The 23,724-nt window shown below is 40.0% G+C and overlaps 1 protein-coding gene across 6 annotated transcripts in view; it reads left to right on the top strand.

Annotated features, from left to right (window-relative positions):
• ROBO1 (roundabout guidance receptor 1) overlaps positions 1–23,724 on the top strand; it is a 1,469,611-nt gene that overhangs the window by 1,344,924 nt on the left and 100,963 nt on the right. For all 6 annotated transcript variants that reach the window (XM_077294071.1, XM_077294068.1, XM_077294069.1 and 3 more), the window contains 2 exons: positions 12,235–12,359; positions 21,206–21,377. In XM_077294071.1, coding sequence (XP_077150186.1) covers positions 12,235–12,359; positions 21,206–21,377 — 297 coding nt within the window. The remainder of the gene's footprint in view (positions 1–12,234; positions 12,360–21,205; positions 21,378–23,724) is intronic.

The following is a 23,724-nucleotide window of genomic DNA, read 5'->3' as shown; positions in this document are numbered from 1 at the left end:
CGATGTTTACCCTGGTTACCAGCGTAAAAGTTAAAAAAACAAACAGTACATGCTCACCTGCGCGTCCCCCAGCCTCTGCATCCTGACGCTGACTGAGCTCCGGCCCTAACAGCAGAGCGGTGACGTCACCGCTGTTGCTTTCACTTTCAGTTTAGGGCCGGCGCTTTAGTGTCAGGAAGCAGAGGCTGGGGGACGCGCAGGTGAGCATGTACTGTTTGTTTTTTTAACTTTTACGCTGGTAACCAGGGTAAACATCGGGTTACTAAGCGCGGCCCTGCGCTTAGTAACCCGATGTTTACCCTGGTTACCAGTGTAAAATATCGCTGGTATCGTCGCTTTTGCTGTCAAACACGGCGATACACGGCGACCTAGCGACCAAATAATGTGCAGACCTTCTAGCAGCGACCAGCAATTTCACAGCGGGATCCAGATCGCTGCTGCGTGTCAAATACAGCGATATCGCCATCCAGGTCGCTGCAACGTCACGGATTGCTGGCGATATCGCCTAGTGTGACGGTACCTTAAGTGTTTAGAGGGATTTAGACTTTCATCACTTTAGCCATGTTTACCTTTAGTATTGATTCTCTATGATAAAAGAACCATGAAAAGAAATACATTCCTGGCCTGGATTTACATGGCCTTCAAATATCACCGCTACCTCTCATCTCTCCTTTATTCTATAGTAGCAAACATATCACATATAAGGCAGTATTTATACATCCCAGTGCAAAGAAAAGGAGGCTTAGACATGGCCAACCGACAATATTATGGATTAAACAATATTTCTTAATCTATGGAATTTTATGAGAATCCTCTTGTTTTGATCCTTAAATCTCCATTGGTCATTAATAATAGCTTTTAAAAATATCGCTTGCCTGGGAAGACTTCTTACCCATGTCCTTTGCGGTCTAGCGTCCCACCCATCTGTCAGTGGTCCGATCTGCCACCTATTTTTACAGATGTGTGGCTCAACAAATCCTGAGACGACCATCGAATCTGACAAGATTCAAAATCATCAGATTCTCTTGAATTCAATCCAGGAAATTCTATTTGCTTTAAAATTTGTGCAGATCAAGTTTGCCATTAAAAGACCACAGAGCATAAAAAACATTAAGTTAAAAAATAGGTCAGTGGTACTTGGCAGCAAGATGGGAGGTCCTCAAATCTCCTAACTTCTGGCAGCCCCGATGCGGCCCTTGATTTGTCAGGGTAGGCACGACATCATCTGAGCGTTACTTTGCGCAGATGTCATGCCGGTCCTCTCTAATTAAAATCAGGAACGACGGAACATAAGAGATTCGCAGGCCTTCCATCCAACCGTCGTAAGATGCCACTAACCTGAAAGCTGGACCAGTGTTCTGAGAATAGATACGCTCATCTCTAGTATGGTACATATATACAGTATCTGTAATTTATTACCTCTTCTCGGCCTTTACCTTTCCGATTGTCCATCGTGTAAATCCTAATCTGCGCCAAAGAGCCCTGAAGACTAGTGCCAGAGGAAGTTGGGCAGTGGGACAGGACAGGTGAAGGGGAGAGGTGAGTATTATGTTTAGTTTTTTTATCCTGTAATGGTAGAGATGGGAAAATCGATTTGCAGGACTTCAACCAGGTCAGTAATCTGTGACCGCTATAAATCTCTTCTTGCCTCCTAGCATTTCTGACTCTATTTTTGATTAGCCAAGTGACATGACATTGTTTGTGTGTCATGCAGCAATGATGATGTTGCACCAGCCCTACTAAACAAAAGAAGAAATTGGTGTGTTGGGCGGTAAGACGAGAATCACAGGTCTCCTGTCCAGCCGTCACAGATTACTGACCTGGTCGAAGGATCGGTGTCCTGTGAATCGATTCTCCCATCTCGACTTCCTAAAACCAATTCAAGGACATGGCAGTCACCCCGAGTTTCTGTATGTCACACCTAGAATTATTGGGGACGATTGAAGGGACAAGTAGGCAGAAATAAAAAGAACAGAATATTAAGTGAAAGAGACACATACGGAAAAATACAAAACAAATGTAACCGCACATTTCACCCACCATAGAAAAATAACTGTACCGTGTACATATCCTGTGAATGTCCCCTGGTGTCCTAATTAGAAAAGTAGATTACTAAAGGGATTTTACAAGATGTAATTCTCAGAAAGATAAGAAAATGGTGGAAAATTTCTGTTTGCACAAGTCATCAGACCTCACACATTGAGGATGACTTGTGTCAACTGATATTATGTTTATTATATTCTTACGCATTCCTTTCCTGAAGCAAAGGTGAAGCGATGGTTTTATGATAATTATCGGAATAGTTTCTTCTACCATCCACAAAGCCTTAATACATCTCATTGTAAATGTTGTCTGTCACGGGATATCACGGTATAAACTGCATTCATTATGAAAATATGTAGACCTGACGAGGCTGGTATATTTACGTTGGAAATCCATGTCAACATAGCTGTATGATAACGAAATAACTGATTATTTTGCAGTCAGAGCTTATTTTCATATTAGCAATGATTATGATATGGAATTTCTAAGTGAGTACATCAGCCTTATTGGGTCTAAGAGATCTATATAATATATGCAGATGGTATTATGAAATCTGATCCATTTTAAGGTTGGATATCCCTTATTAGATGTCAGCAAAATGTTTACAGAAAAGGCCTCTAATCTCTTGACATGATTCAGTTCTGTTTTGTTGCTATTTATCAGAAATTTCCAGGCTTGGGGTACAAGTCTGCAGTCACTTTTTGTGCACATAATGAATGCTGTTAGGATTCTCCGGTGCCAGGAGCAGGGCAGTCGTGACTTCAAGTGTGCGATTTGCATACTTCTGGCCACATTCCAACTAGACTTTTTCAGTTTTGCTCAATACACTTGCATTGAGTGAGGTTGCGTACGACTAGTAGGCATGTGACTCCCTGTACGCAAATTGCATACTTGCAGTCACATACCCTTCTGACACTGGAGAATCCTGATACCCCAAGCCTGGACAGTCCTTTTAAACTAGGTCTATATTATGAAAGCTGCCTTAAAGGGGACAGTCAAAACATAGGTCAAGGAATGGTGCAAAATGCCAATGTCTATAATCCCGATATGTTCTCTCTGAATATCCCGCATGTCTGTATTGTACCAGTGAAGTGAACAGATGGGAAACAGATACAAACTTTAATATGTTGGACATGATGATGTGCTGGGAGTTTTTGTGTCCTGGTGAAGTCGGTTTTAACTCATGTCCTTGGCACATTTTCTGTAGTGCTGAAAATATTTTACAGTTTTTCATTAGATTTCAATTAATGAGTGCTGTGCCGAAAGCCAATGAAGGATAACTATTTCTCTACTGCCACCTAGTGGAAGTTGCTAATCTATGAGTCACTGCACTCTTTAACTCCTTCACTGCCAGGTGATTTTTTTCCTTCCTTACTTCCAAGAGCCATCCTTTTTATTTTCTGCCAATATATCCATATGAAAACTCATATTTCATGAGATTATTTTACCATGCAATATAACTGAAGGCAGGAAAACATTTATAGTGTTGTGAAATGGCAAAGAAAAATGCAATTCTGCCCATTGTTTTTTGTTTTATACGATATTCGTTGTGTAGTAGCAATGACCAGGCAACATGATTCTCTTATGTCAGTACAATTACGGGATGTATATTTTTGTTTTTCCTTTTAATCAAGTAGCGAAAAAAAATTGTAGTTTTGTAAAAAAAAAAAGACAAACTTTTTTTTTTGGTAGTTACAACATTTTGATAGCTTTGTATTACAGATTTTTTTAGGACAGTTCGAACAGCAAAAAACAAAAAACAATTTTGGCATTTAGATTTCTTTTTACTGTTCAGGTTAATTCATTTTATATTTTGAAAGATCAGACTACTACAGAAGCAGCAATACCAAATGTGCTTATTTTTTTTATTTATTTTCTGTTATATTTTTAAAAACTACTGTATAAAAACTTTTGATCATGTTTTACATTATGTTTTCAGCTTGCTAAGGGAGTGGAGCAAACAATCTGTTCTATATACCGCAGCAGACCTGTAATTATAGAATTGAAGAAAAACGTTAAAGGGGTTGCCCACTTCTCAGTCCTTATGTTTCCTATTTGTAAAATAATAACACTTGGGGCTCTTTCAGATGTCCCTGATAATCGGTCCATTGTTGGATCACAATGCACCGACTGGCAGTATATCTTCTGATATTCTCAGGTCAAGAGATGTGCATTGCGATCGGACCGATTATCATGTACATTTGAAATAGCCCTTATACTCCCTTCCGGCGCCGGTGCTGTTCCAGCGGTGTCTGCGCTGTTCCAGCGGTGTCGGTACCACCTCTCCTGAGGATCACATAGCATTGTTATGTCGCGTAATCCCTGCAGCCAGTCAATGTTGGCTTCACTCTCCTCTCTTATGGACGTAATTGACATCCGAAGAAAGTGAGAGCACAGCCTCAGCTCTCACATCCTCCAGATGTCTTGATTTCTCTTAAGGAGGGAAGAGTAAAGATAGTGCAGATTGACTGCAGTGATCGCGTAACATAACACTGTTACGCAATCCTCGGGAGAGCCAGTACCAACACTGCTGGAACAGCGCTGACACCGCTGGAACAGCAGCGGCACTGGTATGGAGTACAAGTCTTAACATTTTACTAGAGGAAACATATGGATTGAGAAGGGGTTGTCCAGTCATTACAACCCATTGTGTATGTATAACCCCCTTTGTATTGTTCTCCCTGAATATCTCACATTTGCCCCTGTATTTTCCAGTGTAGGGAACAACTGTTAAACTGATACAAGCTGTATTATGATGTTTTGGGAGTTTTTTTGTCCAGGTGAAGTTCTGTTTAATATGTGTCTTTGGCCTATTTTCTCCAGTGCTGTGAATCTTTTATAGTATTTCATTAGATGTATTACACAGTAGTCTCTGTTGTACGTTATCCTCTTGCCGGGCAAATGATCTTTAGACATTAAAGTTTTAATGGGTCCTATATATGTGTTATCCTATATTTTTAATATTCACATTATAGTAGTAGTGAGTCAAAGTGCATTTAAGCAAAATCTTTTTATACAATGCCCTAAAAACAGATCTAGCGGGCTACTAGATAAAGGGCGAATTAGTTAGTTAGTTTGGTTACTATGAGTCATAAGGCCGTAAAATGAGTAAGAGGGCTCACAGAGGTTTATAATAAGCTCCTACGAAACCCCCCGATGAGTAACATTTGGCGGCTTTTAATGGGAATTTAATAGAATCTTCTTATGGAATTTCTAATATAAAGGAAGTTTTCTCTAAAGACAGTTTTGAGTTAAGTAAATTATTGTGCTATATTACAAATACCCTGTGGCCCCTCATTTATAGGATTTACATAAAATAGATATATATATATATATATATATATATATATATATATATATATATATATATATATATATATACTGTGCATTGCTCGCTTATGTCAATATATTGTTTTTGTGTCTTAACCATTTGCAGTAAATAATAATTTAATGAGGATTATAATGAGAATATACTTTCCCTACAAAGATTTGTTCTTTCTAAAATTATTCCAGAGAATAACAGGACTTTGTGAGCAGCTTAGTCAATAAAATAATAAAAAAAAATTGTTATAAAAAAGAAAATGGTTTCCTGTAGATGTAATTGTGGACATATTTTTCAATTAATAGAGAAAAATAAGGCTACTTTTTAGATTAAAAACATGGCTATATGGAGCTAATACACAACCCTGGATCCTTCATTAGTTCTAGATTTCTATTGAACTCTGCTAATGGGATTCATGAATTTAAGATTAATTTTGACTTAAAGATGACTCAACATTTTATCACTGTTATAATTTTGACATTTACTTAATTTTTTAAGTTTTATTCCCATTTTATGTTCTTGTTTCATTTATTTCTTGCACTTTTTGTAGTTTTTTTTATGTTTTTATGTTTATTTTATTTCACACCTTTTTTTGTTTCTTTTTATTTTTTAGTTGTTTCTGGTAAGTTGGAATTTTATTATTCATCATTTTCTATTCATCCTGTTATATCATGGCTGGAATACCACCCATCACCTTCCTCATCATTGGGCCCCATTACCCACCAAAGTCTATGTTTCATTTGTCATTGGCAAACCAGAAATACCGGTTGGAATTACATCTGCCTGAATATACTGGTAATTGTGACAAAGGTATAAGGTAATATGAACCTGATACTCTTGGGGCCCTGGAGTTGCCCATCTTTTTAAATCTTATCATTTCTCACAATTATATTAATGAACACTAGAACAGGGCGCTGTTTCTTTTTGTGTCTTCTAACAAATTTGCAATTAACAACCTTTCTGTGCTTTATATGTTATTGCAAAAATAAGAAATCTGATGTCATCATTGTGGAATTACACGGTACTTTTGTATAGTGGAAGGAGACATTTTCAACTAACAGTTCTCTTTCTAATGCTGGGAAATAAACGCCATCTTGCTCACCTCCAAGTTTCTAGACTGGGAGTGTTAGGCTGGTTTGGAAAACATGCTGTAAAGCAAGATTGCTTTAAAAATTAGAAAGTTTTATTAGTTTATTTTTAATTGTCAACAAATTTAAATGACCACCCTTTGCTTTCATAGCACCATCAAAGCATTGTTTCTTCTAGGCACACTTCCACACTGTCTTTGAAAAAAAGCTTGTCAGGAAGATTGTTCCAAACATCTTGGAGAACTAACCGCAGATCATCTTCTGTGGATGTCGGCTTGTGCAAATCCTACTTTCTCATCATGTTATCCCAGAGATGCTATATCAAGATCAGAGCTCTGTAGGCACCATATCATTATTTCTAGGATCTTGGTGTTCTTTACTTTGAATATTAAAAGAGTTAGTGGACAAATTCCGCGCTGTCGACAGAATTGAGACATACACTCACCGGCCACTTTATTAGGTACACCATGCTAGTAACGGGTTGGACCCCCTTTTGCCTTCAGAACTGCCTCAATTCTTCGTGGCATAGATTCAACAAGGTGCTGGAAGCATTCCTCAGAGATTTTGGTCCATATTGACATGATGGCATCACACAGTTGCCGCAGATTTGTCGGCTGCACATCCCAAAGATGCTCCATACAAGGCAGGATGGATCCATGCTTTCATGTTGTTTACGCCAAATTCTGACCCTACCATCCGAATGTCGCAGCAGAAATCGAGACTCATCAGACCAAGCAACGTTTTTCCAATCTTCTACTGTCCAATTTCGATGAGCTTGTACAAATTGTAGCCTCAGTTTCCTGTTCTTAGCTGAAAGGAGTGGTACCCGGTGTGGTCTTCTGCTGCTGTAGCCCATCTGCCTCAAAGTTCGACGCACTGTGCGTTCAGAGATGCTCTTAGGCCTACCTTGGTTGTAACGGGTGGCGATTTGAGTCACTGTTGCCTTTCTATCAGCTCGAACCAGTCTGCCCATTCTCCTCTGACCTCTGGCATCAACAAGGCATTTCCGCCCACAGAACTGCCGCTCACTGGATTTTTTTTCTTTTTCGGACCATTCTCTTTAAACCCTAGAGATGGTTGTGCGTGAAAATCCCAGTAGATCAGCAGTTTCTGAAATACTCAGACCAGCCCTTCTGGCACCAACAACCATGCCACGTTCAAAGGCACTCAAATCACCTTTCTTCCCCATACTGATGCTCGGTTTGAACTGCAGGAGATTGTCTTGACCATGTCTACATGCCTAAATGCACTGAGTTGCCGCCATGTGATTGGCTGATTAGAAATTAAGTGTTAACAAGAAGTTGGACAGGTGTACCTAATAAAGTGGCCGGTGAGTGTATATATCCCAGTATGGTACAGTAAGATACACATGTGGTTTCTACTGAAAAAGTAAATATATACGTCAAAATGCGTTGAAATAAACCACCATCTTACTATACCATACTGGGATATACGTCTCAGTTCTGTCAGCATCACAGAATTTGTCCACTAAGGCCGGGATCACACAATACAGCCGAGTCTCGCAGGTGAAATCCCTTCTCTGGCGCCAGCACTCCGGAGCGGAGCGTGCAGCCGCACAGCAATACATGGAGCTGCACGCTCCGCTCCCAAGTGCCGGCGCCAGAGAAGAGATTTCACCTGCGAGACTCGGCCGTATCACGCGTATGTGTGATCCCGGCCTAACTCTATTTATCATCTGATATACAATAAGATACACTTTATTGATCCCGGGGAAAATTACGGTTTTATCCAATGGTCATTTGCTGACCAGTGGATCCGCTGCAGCTGATTTTCTACGTTGTATGCTGTTTTAACAGATTGAACAGGTGAGTTTAATCTGAGTGTATAGCTCAATGTTTGTCTTGGATAAGACCCTATTTACGCTGATCTTTCCTACAGTTTCTGGGTCACTTTGAATATAGTCATTAATGGCATTAGCTGTATGTTTGGGGTCATTGTCTTGCTGCAGAATAAATTTGCAGCCGCCTCCCTGAAAGTATTGCATGATGGATAAGCATCTAATTGTATTTCACTGCATTGATACATTATTAATCTTGACCTAACTTCCACAGCCATTTGATGAAATATATTCTCAAAATTGTGAGGAACCTCCACCATACTTCATTATTGAATGCAGATATTACTTTTTACATATTTCAATTTTTGACGCATCATTCAAGAGCACCTGCTGCCATTTTACTGCACCCATGTTTTTGTGCATAGTTGAGTCGTTTTGGCCTTGTTTCCATTTAACGTTATAGGTTTTGGGCCATAATTCATTCATGAAGAACACATCAGGACAGACTTTTTCAAACAGGAGATTGGTGTAGCTGGGTCCCACTGGTTGCTGCCAGTTCTGAGCTGATGGCACTGCTGTTTTTGAAGGAGAGCGTGATGTCTCTTTCATCTGCTGGACTAAGTTTTCTTGGCTGACCACTAAATTTATGGTCCTCATCATTGCCCATTTTTTGGGAGGCATCTGACTGGCTCAAAATTTATTATGCAACAGGACAACAAACCCAAACATACACCCAAAGTTATTAAGAACTATCTTCAGCATATAGAAGAACAAGGAGTCCGGAAAGTGATGAAATGACCTCACAGATCCTGGATCTTGTCATTGAGCCTGCCTGGAATTCAGTGAAGAAATTGCGTAAAACCTGCAGAAGATCTGTTGTTATTTTTCAAAGATATTTCAAGCTTATGAGTTTCTTCAAAAATTGTCTGCAAGTATACCTAGAAGAATTGATGCTTTGATGCTGTTTGGAAGTCAAAGGGCGGTCACACCAAATATTGAAATTGTTCATTCACTTTCCATATTGTTAGTTAATAAAAATAAAATTCTAACACTTCTATTTTTGAAAACATTTTGATTTTACAGCACGTTTTTCACACCTTTCTAAAATTACCAAGTTAACAACACAATACCATAACGATACTACTACCTGTGTGGTGGCCCATATTTATCCTTACGCCAAATGATTATGTATTATAGAATCCAAAGGACTGTTTATATATACTGAATACAGATGGGAAACTTGGAAAGCAAAAATTAATTTGTTACTAGGGAGTCCTTTTGGACTGCAATTTAGTTTGGCTCAATTTTTTGACTGAGCCTACAAAGAGCTCCCCTCTCTACAGTTCCTGGGACAGCGGTGAAATAGTATGAACTAGCTATGGAATAGGTACCTTATCTTAATTTTTTATGTCTTTTCACAAGTTCTTTATGCCTTACTGCCGTTTTATACAAATAGTTTTCCAAGGCAGGGTGTATATACCGGACATTGTTTCCTCTATATACAGCGACTATATTTTGCATATGTATAAATCAGGATGAGTCTTTGAAAAGGCAAACTTGGAATGCAATTTCAGAATCCCGCACTTGCCCAGAGCTTTTAGATATCTCGGCATGAACATAATTTACTTTGCTAAAGGGAAAATTATATGGCATAAAGGCAAATAATTCCACACGGGTGGGCATCAAAGCTGATTTAACAAGGAAATGTTCTGTGGTCGTCAAAACAACCATAACAGTTCTATGGCTTTGACTAAGTTATTCTGTTTTTATTCCTTATTCCACTGCTCCACTGCATTTCTCTCATTTTCCATAACTCGTCTTTTATATTTGTGAATCCTTTTCTTTTGCTTATGAATTAAATTTTCCGTTTATATTTTGGCATAAATTTTCTTTGCTAACACTAGGTAGTTAAAGTGTAAGTTAACATTTATATTTGTAATTGAGAGGAATTGAGAGAAAATGACAGTAGTTTAACTGTGTGTGTATGTTAAATGTGCTAGCAAATGTAGAAGTGCAGAAGAAGCATACCAAGCTGAAGACCATAAATCTGCACCACAGAAGGCATGACCAGATAGTTTTGGTCAACCCTATAGTCGTAGAATTGGATAAATGTCTTACTAGAATATCTCATGTGATGGCTCATCAAATTTGTGTAGGCACATCACATACACAGTGCAGTAATTGCTATGGTGGACATCACCTTCCCCACACACGAACATAGCCACTAATTAGGGATGAGCGCAACCCTGGTGTTCTTGCAACCTTGATCTACCATCCACATCACTGCTCTCTGTCCAAGGACAGGAGTGGCATGAATTTCCTTACCATCTAGGATCCCAAGCTTGGCTTATGATTAGCCGAGTTGGCGATGTATCAAGCCTGGCCGCCAAATCAAATGTTGTACCAGGAAACACAGATGTTCAGAAATTTTGTGCAACCTCTCATCTCTCCTACTAATGGTTCCCTTAGATACACAGTTGTGATCATACTAACTCCTTGAAGGCATTAGGCATTCCCGTCCATATAATTTTGCATATCCACAGAATATGCCAAAAATGTATGTTCCAACTATGGGATTGGCACCTATCTTGAGAACGGGGGCCTTGATGCTGATATCACCAAAATAGTGGTCAGAATTTCCATTCATTTGTGAAGGAATTCTGACCACTTCTTCAATGAAACGCAATGGGGCCCTGTTCTCAAGAAAGATGTGGATCCAACTGTTCAGACCCTCATCTGCTATTCATTTATGGCACATGATTTCAGTACTTTTGTATTGGTCAAGGACAAGGTTCCTTAGGACAACTGTTGTCTCCTGCACTAGTACTATTAATGAAGAATTGTATCAGCCCATGAGGTATAGCTGTATTATTTATTACCTTTCATTTTGCCTTCCTAATAAAGAAAATAAAAAAATCTTAAAAAATGAACAGGATCTGGAATCAGAAATAAATGGCACAAACAACCACACAGATGTGTCCTTTCTTACCTTTCTTTTTGACTTCACAAATCACAAAAGGGGTAACAAGAGATGACCAATATTGAAATAAATACATGTTTGTGATACTTTGTCCGGAGATGTTTATTCTATGCGTCTACTTGTGGTAAACCAGTGGTTGTAATGTGAACTGCAGCCTGTCGGGTGTTTTTCTGGTATGTCACAATAATGTATAGAATTTTCCTCATGAGAAATTACAGTCCTGAACAAAATCTGCAAAATGGTAAGAGTGGACACATCTATAGGCCATGTTATTATACTCAGGCATGGTGAGATTGGGGGGGTGATCATCTTCCTATAAACTACAATTTCCAAATCTTTTTCATGCAAAGCTTAAAAGGCGACCAGGTCTGTTTCCGTTTTGATCCCTTGGGGCAGTGGCTCCAGGAGGGAGAATCTTGACCATAGAAGGGGCCTTTTTTTTAGAGTACAATGGTACCTATCAGTACCAGTGGCATAATAGGGTTTATAGTTGACTTATGACCACAGATGCCAGATTACAAAAAACTTATTTTTTGCTCTTTTCCAGTGCAGATTTTTCAATTTGTTCTCCAGGTGCAACGTCATTATTTCCCACTAACATAAATAGTTGTTACTGTAACACAAGTCACATATGGTTCTTTACACATCCTGTTTATTGCCAGCTAAAATGACCATATCAACTGTATAAACCAACTGAAAAGAAACTAAAGTTCGCCCTTACGGCAAAAGCAGATGTGTAATTTATGCAGTTCAGAAAAATAACAAAGTAAACTGACCTAGCTTCGACAGTCAGAATACCACTGACATAGCTTTGACTTGTAGAAATCCACCGAGAGAGTCAAATTCGTGGTATAATCCTGTAGGGTCGATCCAGAAGTTCAGGCTACGGGATTACCCATTTTCATAACATTTGTAAATTGCTGAGAAGAAAGAGAAACTCCTGTTATCTCAGAGGCCATTTTCACTGATATGTATTTATTGTATTTTTTTTTTCTTTTTGCAGAACCTCCAAATTTTGTGGTGAAGCCACGTGATCAGGTAGTTGCATTGGGACGTACGGTCACGTTTCAGTGCGAAGCAACAGGAAACCCTCAACCAGCTATCTTTTGGCAGAAGGAGGGCAGCCAGGTAATGGATTTTAATAGATTAACAAATACCCATGAAATTGAAATGATCTGCATTAAATCTCCATCAAGTCTCAACCCTAAATGCATTTTATGCCTAAGTGTGAAAACAGTATTAAATTACTCTAAGCTCCTTTGCACATTGATGCCATCGATTTGTGGCTGAGGATGGGCATTGTGCTAAATTTGGATATCAAAATGGCTGTCATCGAGCTAAAGAAGGCGCATACATCATTAACAGCAGAAGATCCATAAATGAACTGACAGGTACAATTTATTTCACGTTAGACGTGTATTATTCCAAGATAAACAAGGGTTTGATTACATCAGTTAAAGGTCATCCATTTATCAAGCTGCAACCAAAGATTTCTCATTACGCCGCTGAGTGTTATGTAGTTTCATGCTTATGATACGGATTTTGAAATAGATACACAGGTCTCAGCTAACAAAAAATAACATGGCAGTGAATTTGTAAAGGGTACAATAATCTAAATATATATAAAATTAATATTATATGCATACATAGTATATATTTCTATCTATCTTTCTATCTTAAAAGAAGAATAGGTATAAAATGGTGTATGGGTTTTACAATTTGGCATGATAGTTGCCTTTTCTAATGAAACAATCCATTCTACACTGTGTGCAGAATTATTAGGCAAGTTGTATTTTGATCACATGATACTTTTAATACATGTTGTCCTTCTCCAAGCTGTTCAGGCTTGAGAGCCAACTACCAATTAAGTAAATCAGGTGATGTGCATCTCTGTAAGAGGAGGGGTGTTGTCTAATGACATCAACACCCTATATAAGGTGTGCTTAATTATTAGGCAACTTCCTTTCCTTTGGCAAAATGGGTCAGAAGAGAGATTTGACAGGCTCTGAAAAGTCCAAAATTGTGAGATGTCTTGCAGAGGGATGCAGCAGTCTTGAAATTGCCAAACTTTTGAAGCATGATCACTAGTGTTGAGCATTCCGATACCGCAAGTATCGGGTATCGGCCGATATTTGCTGTATCGGAATTCCGATACCGAGATCCGATACTTTTGTGGTATCGGGTATCGGTATCGAAACAACATTAATGTGTAAAATACAACATTAATGTGTAAAATAAAGAATTAAAATAAAAAATATTGCTATACTCACCTCTCCGACGCAGCCTGGACCTCACCGAGGAAACGGGCAGCGTTCTTTGCTTAAAATGCGCGCTTTTCCTTCCTTCCGTGACGTCACGGCTTCTGATTGGTCACGTTCCGCCCATGTGGCCGCGACGCGACCAATCACAGCAAGCCGTGACGTAATTTTCAGGTCCTTCTAGGCATTCAGTATTTTAAAATTACGTTCCGGCTTTGTGATTGGTCGCGTCGCGGTCACATGGGCGACGCGACCAATCACAAGCCGTGACATCACGGGAGGCAGGAAACGCGCGCATTTTTAAAATTACGTCGCGGCTTGTGATTGGTTGCGTGCCGCCCATGTGACCGCGACGCGACCAATCACAGCAAGCCGTGATGTAATTTCAGGTCCAGAATGCAGAAATAGGCATCAGGACCTGAAATTACGACACGGCTTGCTGTGATTGGTCGCGTCGCGGTCACATGGGCGGCACGCAACCAATCACAAGCCGTGACGTAATTTTAAAAATGCGCGCGTCTCCTGCCTCCCGTGACGTCACGGCTTGTGATTGGTCGCGTCGCCCATGTGACCGCGACGCGACCAATCACAAAGCCGGAACGTAATTTTAAAATACTGAATGCCTAGAAGGACCTGAAAATTACGTCACGGCTTGCTGTGATTGGTCGCGTCGCGGCCACATGGGCGGCACGCGACCAATCAGAAGCCGTGACGTCACGGAAGGAAGGAAAAGCGCGCATTTTAAGCAAAGAACACTGCCGGTTCCCTTGGTGAGGTCCAGGCTGCGTCGGAGAGGTGAGTATAGCAATATTTTTTATTTTAATTCTTTATTTTACACATTAATATGGTTCCCAGGGCCTGAAGGAGAGTTTCCTCTCCTTCAGACCCTGGGAACCATCAGGAATACCGTCCGATACATGAGTCCCATTGACTTGTATTGGTATCGGGTATCGGTATCGGATTAGATCCGATACTTTGCCGGTATCGGCCGATACTTTCCGATACCGATACTTTCAAGTATCGGACGGTATCGCTCAACACTAATGATCACCGAACAATCAAGCGTTTCATAGCAAATAGCCAATAGGGTCACAAGAAGCATGTTGGGCAAAAAAGGCGCAAAATAACTGCCCATGAATTGAGGAAAATCAAGCGTGAAGCTGCCAAGATGCCATTTGCCACCAGTTTTGCCAGATTTCAGAGCTGCAACGTTACTGGAGTAACAAAAAGCACAAGGTGTGCGATACTCAGGGACATGGCCATGGTAAGGAAGGCTGAAAAACGACCACCTTTGAACAAGAAACACAAGATAAAACGTCAAGACTGGGCCAAGAAATATATTAAGACTGACTTTTCAAAGGTTTTATGGACTGATGAAATGAGAGTGACTCTTGATGGGCCAGATGGATGGGCCAGAGGCTGGATCAGTAAAGGGCAGAGAGCTCCACTCCGCCTCAGACGCCAGCAAGGTGGAGGTGGGGTACTGGTATGGGCTGGTATCATTAAAGATGAACTTGTGGGACCTTTTTGGGTTGAGGATGGAGTGAAGCTCAACTCCCAGACCTACTGCCAGTTTCTGGAAGACAACTTCTTCAAGCAGTGGTACAGGAAGAAGTTGGTATTGTTCAAGAAAAACATGATTTCCATGCAGGACAATGCTCCATCACATGCCTCCAACTACTCCACAGCGTGGCTGGTCAGTAAAGGTTTCAAAGAAGAAAAAATAATGACATGGCCCCCTTGTTCACCTGATCTGAACCCCATAGAGAACCTGTGGTCCCTCATAAAATGTGAGATCTACAGGGAGGGAAAACAGTCCACCTCTCAGAACAGTGTCTGGGAGGCTGTGGTGGCTGCTGCACGCAATGTTGATCTTGAACAGCTCAAGCCACTGACAGAATCTATGGATGGAAGGCTGTTAGTGTCATCATAAAGAAAGGTGGCTATATTGGTCAATTTTTTTGGCTTTTATTTTTGCATGTCAGAAATGTTTATTTCTAAATTTTGTGCAGTTATATTGGTTCACCTGGTGAAAATAAACAAGTGAGATGGGAATATATTTGGTTTTTATTAAGTTGCCTAATAATTCTGCACAGTAATAGTTACCTGCAGAACAGATATCCTCCTAAGATAGCCAAATCTAAAAAAAACCCACTCCAACTTCCAAAAATATTAAGGTTTGATATTTATGAGTCTTTTGGGTTGATTGAGAACATAGTTACATAGTTACATAGTTAGTAAGGCCGAAAAAAGACATTTGTCCATCCAGTTCAGCCTATATTCCATCATAATAAATCCCCAGATCTACGTCCTTCTACAGAACCTAATAATTGTATGATACAATATTGTTCTGCTCCAGGAAGACATCCAGGCCTCTCTTGAACCCCTCGACTGAGTTCGCCATCACCACTTCCTCAGGCAAGCAATTCCAGATTCTCACTGCCCTAACAGTAAAGAATCCTCTTCTATTTTGGTTGAAAAACCTTCTCTCCTCCAGACGCAAAGAATGCCCCCTTGTGCCCGTCGCCTTCCTTGGTATAAACAGATCCTCAGCGAGATATTTGTATTGTCCCCTTATATACTTACACATGGTTATTAGATCGCCCCTCAGTCGTCTTTTTTCTAGACTAAATAATCCTAATTTCGCTAATCTATCTGGGTATTGTAGTTCTCCCATCCCCTTTATTAATTTTGTTGCCCTCCTTTGTAGTTGATCAATGATAAAAATAATGTTCTAAAATACAACTTGCCTAATAATTCTGCACACAGTGTAATTTCACAATGGATGATACCAGTGCCCATTGACTAACAAGAGCGCTGAGAGGTATCAAATATGAAGAAACAAATTTGTGATGGAAGCTTCTAATTGAGCCTATTGCGGACATGTGAACATAGCCTAATGCAAATCAACCACAGAAAAATAAAAAGAATATGTATTTTATATATTTACTGTATGTTTTATTTTTTTCTTTTTACTTAAGCACTACACAACAGGGCCATTTTCCGGTTTTGCGTTTCTGTTTTTCATCTCCTTCTCCTCATAGCCCTGACTCTTTTATTTTTCTGTCCACAAAGACATATTAGAGCTTGTTTTTTGAGAGATGAGTTGTACTGTTGAATGCCACCATTCATGTTGCCACACTACTGGAAAATGTAGAAAAAAAATTCCAAGTGCGGTGAAAATGTGAAAACAATGCAATTCTGACTTTTTTTTTGGGGGGGGGGGGGGGATTGCTTTTACGTTGTACATTTTGTGGTAAAGATTACTTTGCAATATGATTCTCGTTATCAAGGCGATTACGGCAATACCAAACATGTCCAGTTTTTTTATTACTTTAGTAATAAAAGAAATCAGACATTTGCAAAAAAACTGTATTTCAGTTGTGTCGCCATTTTCCGAAACCTGTAGTATTTTTATTTGCCGATGCAGCTATGTGATGGCTTATTTTTTGCGGGGCGAGACTACGTTTTTATTAATATTATTTTGGGATAGATGTGACTTTTAGATCATTTGTTACATCCTTTTTTGTGTAATTGTGGGTGTTTACCCTTCTGGTTAATTGTTTTTATATTTTGATAGATCGGAATGTTCTGAACGCGTCAATACCACCTATGTGGTTTTTTTTTAATCTTTTTATTTTCAATGGGGGTCAAAAAGGGGGGGGTAATTTGAACTTTTTTTTTTCTTTTCATATTTTTTAAAACTATTTTTCTACTTTTCACTGTTATTGTTAGGGGGACTTGAAAATGTGATCTTTCAATCGCTTGTGTTATATATAGCGATGCCATGCATCACTGCATATATCAAAAATCACGGTCTCCTTCGAAGCCCAGCCACAGGTAGGGTTTCAAAGGAGCTCTATATTGACAGGCACATAATGACAGCCACTTGCAATTGATAGCGGCAGGTACTGGCTGTAATACACACCCATCATCTGCCAGGTATGGGGTGGGCTCGCTGCGTGAGCCCGCTCCATACACCCATTTTGGATATTGTAAAGGGGATAAAATAAAAATAAAATAAGATATCATAAAAATATAAATATTGAAAATCAAAAAAGTTAGTATGTAAGTATGCAACATAGTAATGCACGGTAAGTATTAATGGGGTGGTCTGACACAAAGTAATTTTCATCCTAAATCCCTATGTATTTAATGCCATAATCTAAACTGATTACTAGTTTACTTGAATTAAAATTCCCTAACTACACTATCTAACTGCTTTTCTTTTTTTTTTACTACTTCCTGTTTTGATGACACTTTGAGAATCCCATTGCATGCTGGGATATTCAAACAATGCTTCATCAGTGACGCTTGTTTCAGGGGCTGGGCTAGTCCATGCGAGATGTGCACAATGACAGCGCACTCTCTCGCCGCCAACACAGATCAGCAGTAACAAGCTGGCACCACAGTAAGCCGTTAATGTGTGTTCAAAGACTACCCAGTGTGCATAGACCTGCGCCCCTCGCAAGGAACATCACACACTAACTGTACGCTCTGGTGCCAGCTCTTTATTGCTGATCTGAGTCAGCGGTGAGAGATTGCGCTGTCATTGTACACATTGCGTGATGCACATCTTGGAGAGACTAGCCCAGCCCCTGAAATGTAGATCACTAATAACACTTAGTTTCGGGGAGGGGGCAGGGGCTGCTGCTGTGACTGCAGTCTCCACCCCCCGATGACGTTTCATGCACTGGGATTCTCAAAAAAAGCGTCATCCAAAAAGGAAGTAGTAAAAAAAAAGCTGTTAGAGTTTACTGAGGGAACAGTAGGGAATTTTTAATTCATGTAGATTCAAAATTAGGTTAGATTGATAGGGATTTAAAATGAAAAATACTTTGTATGTCGGAGCAACCCTTTAAGGGCATTTTATTTTGAATTTATTCGTAGATATATTAGAATAGTCTATATTATAAAGTAAAATGAAAATAAATAAAAAATAGCTTTGAAAGAAAAGAATAAAATATATATTTTTAAAATGTTATTGTGCCCATTCTATTAAACATAGTAGTAGTAATACCCACTTTCATTTGTTAACACTTTGGAATTTTTTTTGTGCACAGTTCCTCAGTATTTTGCATTAAAGGCTTTATGACAGGTTTCCAATTAACTGTTGGCTAAAATAAAATTATATATTTTGTCTGAATAATAACCAAATTTAAAACTTTCACCCTGAGAGATAATAGAACAGGTATGTTTAATAAATGATAATACAGTTGTAGCGGCCGAGCTTAATGACATCTTACATGTGTATTTTGTGATATGTTGCCGAATGCATTGAACTGTGAATAATTTTGCATATAATTAAAATGGGGGATGTGCTGTAGGAAAGGAGATAGAAGGTTGGTTGAAAATGCCTATTGCTCTAAAACATAATATTCCTATCTCTGCCTCGGCAATTCGTATCACTCTTGTCCCAAGGGTAAATAAAAACGAAATGTGACTAAAAACACTTGTTTTTTCCTTAAACATAAATGTGGGAAAATTGAAAGATTCTGGTGTATTTCAAATAAGAAATGGGAGATATTTTATATAGGTGAAAAAAATGCTGAAAGGTAAGAATGCTTTACAAAAGTAGAGGTGTTAACAGTTTATCTTTATCAACGAACAAAATGCAAAGTGAATACACAAAAGCTAAATCAAAATCAAATCAATATTTGGTGTGACCGCCCATTGCCTTCAAAACATCATCAAGGCATCAATTCTTCTAGGTACATTTGGCCACATTCCAAACTCCATTTGCTGAAATGCAGCCCCAAATGGGCAAGCAAGTCCACCATACTTTACTATTACCTGCTGACACTCATTATTCTACCACTGTCCAGTCCTCGAGGAACCAAACTGCCTTCTGTTGCAGCCAAACAGTTCCCTTTTTGAATTATCAGTCCAAAGCACCTGCTGCCCTTTTTGTGTTCCCCTTTTTGCTCCATTTTAGAGCATAGTTGAGTAACTCGGCCTTGTTTCATGTCAAAGATATGATATTTGGTTGTAGTATTCCATGTTGGGCAATTCTGGCCAGACTTCTTCAAATGACAGATGGGTGTAGCTGGGTCCCACTGGTTGGAGCAGGCTGAATGTGCAGCAGGGGAGGGACTTTTTGCTGTGTAGTATACTTACATGCCATTGTAAAGTGGTGTAAATGCTTTAGAGACAGGCCATGAGGCTACTATGAAAAACTTGTAGAGAAGGGGCCTTGGTTGAGCTCTTCTCTTTTGCTATTTGATGACGTATTTCTGTGCAATGCCTTATTTACAGAGAAACTCCATTATTAGTCATGAAAAACACCAAAGCCGCCACATACACACTAGATGATTGTCTGCCCAGCGGTGATTTGGCTGATCTATCAAAAGCCATCTCAGTCGACTCTCCCATACATAAGAGCTTTCATTTGGTTGTGCTCTCCTGTGTTCTGAATGAGAAAGTTACTGGCTGTTATGTCAGTCAGTGGGTTAACTCCAGGAGAATAATGCAATCGGCAGTCCGAAATCGGACATGTCCAATCAACGTCTCCTTCAATGAGTGGGTCAGTGCTCCCATACACTTTAGACTGTTGGCTAAGCCACTTTATATCAGCAGGTTCAGTCAACATTATGTAACACACATGCTGGGGCCCTTGCATGCAGTGATGTCGACATACTCACTGCCGTGGCTGCGAGTTGACCTCCTCGATCTCTCTGTGCACTGACTTCCATCAGTGTGCCTGGTGTGCACACTCGCCTGCTCTTAAAGGGGCAGCTAGCATCTGTAAAGATTCCCACTGCCATTAGCTGGTAGGCATCCTGTATAAAAGGCACCCTCCCCAATAGGGAGGTGCCTAAGCAACATAGATTCATTAGTTGGTTACTTTGAGTGGGAATAGTGAGTAGTTAGCTCCCCTGGTCCTTGTGTGGCTGGTTCCTGAACCTGAACCCCTTGGCCTTGTGTGACTAGTGCCTGAATCTGCTCCCCCTATCCTTGAGCGAATGATGCCTGAACCTGAAACATTGGTCCTTTTGCAGCCGGTGTCTGAACCCGAACCCCTGGTCCTTGTGCCGCATTAGCCAGAAACAAAATTTGTGTGTCTGAACGTGTACCTAGCCCAGTAGCCCATGTCAGTATCTGTTCTGCCCAAGGAGTAGTTTGAATGAAGCCCAAGTCCAGTCTGAGTTGGCGAACCTGACCCTTGGGGTCAGCAACTGCAGTACCAGGAACTGCCTAGGAGTGGTACCTAATGGCTACCTGCAGTTCAAGTCTGACTCCACCATCAGAAGCTCCAGTTAACATCAGGCAGCCACTTAACTACGCCCCTTCCAATATATGCCTGACTCTGTGGCACAGTGGGTCCACGAACCACGTGTGCCAATTGCATGCATGATACATTATAGTCTAAGGGCTCATGCAGACGTCCATGCAAATTTGTCTGAACACAAACCGCTAATGCACGGACTGGCTTACCCAAGGATAACAGCCTCATAGAAATATATGAAAGTGTCATGATCAGGTCTGCAGAACTAAAGCCAGTCTGTACATTGCGGTCTGAGATGAGCCCAAATATGTTGATGGCCTTAAGCATTTCTGTCTAAATAAAATTACTAAATAAAAGTATAGGAGAATGCTTATTAAAGCACATGAATCCCAAAGCACGTACAGAATATGATTACATTTTCAATATTTTCTCCATAATTACGCTATTCACAGTTTTCAAACATTAATGCTATTTTTTCCACTTTTTTTCAGAATCTTCTTTTTTCCTACCAACCTCCTCAGTCCTCCAGCCGTTTTTCAGTGTCTCAAACCGGTGACCTCACGATCGTTAATGTCCAGAAGTCTGATGTTGGCTATTATATCTGCCAGACTCTAAATGTGGCAGGCAGCATTACAACAAAGGCCTATTTAGAGGTTACTGATGGTAAAGTACAAACAGTTTTTAATTCAAAAGCTTTCAAGGACACAGAGAATTCCCTTATCTCTATAATCCTTCCCCTAAATGAGACGTCTTTCCCAGCATCTCCTTGTTTTACAACTTTCTGTGTAGAGCATGCTTTTAATTAGTGCTGTTTGGGTTTTATAATTGGCTGTCAGTGCCAGGAGCACAATCTGTGGCTCCCCGATGTGCGGAGTGTGAGCGCAGTGTGTGACTTTTCTATAGACCTAAAAGTAATATTTTACCAATATTATCTCTGGAAAGAATTACGCTATGTGATAAAATAGTTTATTGATCTTATAAGAACTATTTCTGGGATTGATTGGCACATAGCTGAAACACTAGTTTTCAGAATGGTTTATAAAAGTCACACTGTGGTTTTGGCACTGCTAAATTAAAGATGGAACTAATATAGTAAAGTAGAAAAACGCCAAAGGGCGGGATTTACTAAACCGTGGGGAAATACTTACTGGCTATTGTGTTATAGGGAATCTGTCATTTCCAGAAACACCACTTAACTCCAGAAATAGGGCTAATTTGCGGTTAAATAGTGATTCAGTCCAGTTGACTTATTGGAGCAGCAGCTACAGGGAAAAAATTAAGTGTTATTCTCTCTGTAGCCACTCTCTTTCAGTCATTGGGGTGGTGCAGGGAGCTGTCACAATCACCACTACAAAATGACAATGGGTGTAATCAGTTTCCGGCACACTGACAACCTGCTCTGCAATGTGTGTGTAGCATGTGTGTGTAGTTTAGGCTGTCAATCAAAGTGAAGGGTGGCGATTACAGATGCAGTCACTGTGTAGTGAGTAGTGATTTTAACCGCCCCCTGCACCTCCCCGTTGACTGGGGTGCTCCCCATTGATTTAATCGTTACTCCAGATTAGCCTTATATCTGTTGATAAATAGCATTTCTGTATGTGACAGGATCCCTTTAAGTTCCCATGTTGTTGAAGCAGCCAAAAATTATCTGTGACAGAATTAGACACAAATAGACACATATAATAGCATTATCATTTCTCAACAGAGTACCGGAAAATATTCATTTTTCAAAGATTGGGATTTTGTACACATCTCAGGTTATTTCATAAGGATTGACACATTTGTATTTATTCTTTAAAAGGCATTTGTCAGTAGTATCAACCCTCCTAAGCCGTCTATACGGGCTTGCAGGTCATAGGAAGCTGAATAAAATGATACCTTGATACCATAGAATGTTAGAGTTGGAAGTGACCTAAAGGGTCATTGTGTCCCACCCCTGGTCACTAAACCATCTCAGCCAGATGTCTGTCCAGTCTCTGGTTGAAGACTTCCATTGAAGGAGAACTCACTACCTCTCGTGGCAGCCTGTTCCACTTATTGATCACCCTCACGGTCAAAAAGTTCTTTCTAGTACCTAATCTGAATCTTTTCCCTTTTAGGTTTATTCCATTGCTTCTTGTGTTTCCATGTGCAAATGAGAATAATGATGATCCCTCTACACTGACAGCCCTTCAGATATTTGTAGACATTTATTAAGTCTCTTCTTAGCCTTCATTTTTGCAACTTAAACTTTCCCAGATCATTTAACCATTCGTTGAGGACATAGTTTGCAGTCCGCTCACCATCCTAGTAGCTCGTCTCTGAACTTGCTTCAGTTCTTCAATGTATTTTTTTAAAATGTGGTGCCCAGAACTGGACACATTAATCCAAATGAGGTCTGACCAAGGAGGAGCAGAAGGGGAGAATTACTTTGCGTAATCTAGACTATGCTTCTCTTAATACACCCTAGAACTGATCTGCGATCCATTGTCTTATTCCAGAGAAATCCTTGTTTTTCTTATACTGTATGTAAATGGACTGTTCCAGGCTATGGGCTGGACACTGATTTGCATGAGAATCTGCCTCCAGAGCTTATTATGAATGAAGGGGGCATTACTAGTGGGGGATATGTAACTAATGAAGAACAGCAGAACTGAAGTTTGTCCCATGATAATCATGTTAGCAGCTGCAGGTCTCACAGCTTTGCTGGATTACAGCACTGACTGCCTGTGAGGTGGAAGCTGAAGCTGAGAGGAACCTGCAGATGTGTCAGGTATAATCACTCACATAGACCATAGGATCCCTCACCACTGTGAGAATCTGCTTACAGACGAGCTGGGGAAGAAGCTGTGCAATACTTATTATCTCCCTGATGAATTACATATTTGAGGAAACATATCAGGAGTAAAGCAGGGAAATTACCTGATCAGGGTTATGACTAAAGAGTAATTGCCTCCCTATCACCTAATAATTTCCCTTTGGAATAGCAGGGATGGTCTTCTGAAATACTGGTGAGACTGTTCCTTTACAT

Source organism: Ranitomeya variabilis, chromosome 3, assembly GCF_051348905.1.
Source record: "Ranitomeya variabilis isolate aRanVar5 chromosome 3, aRanVar5.hap1, whole genome shotgun sequence".
In the NCBI taxonomy this organism is placed as follows: Eukaryota; Metazoa; Chordata; class Amphibia; order Anura; family Dendrobatidae; genus Ranitomeya; species Ranitomeya variabilis.
Note: the sequence above shows the minus strand (reverse complement) of the source record. Positions and strands in the feature narration are given on the sequence as shown.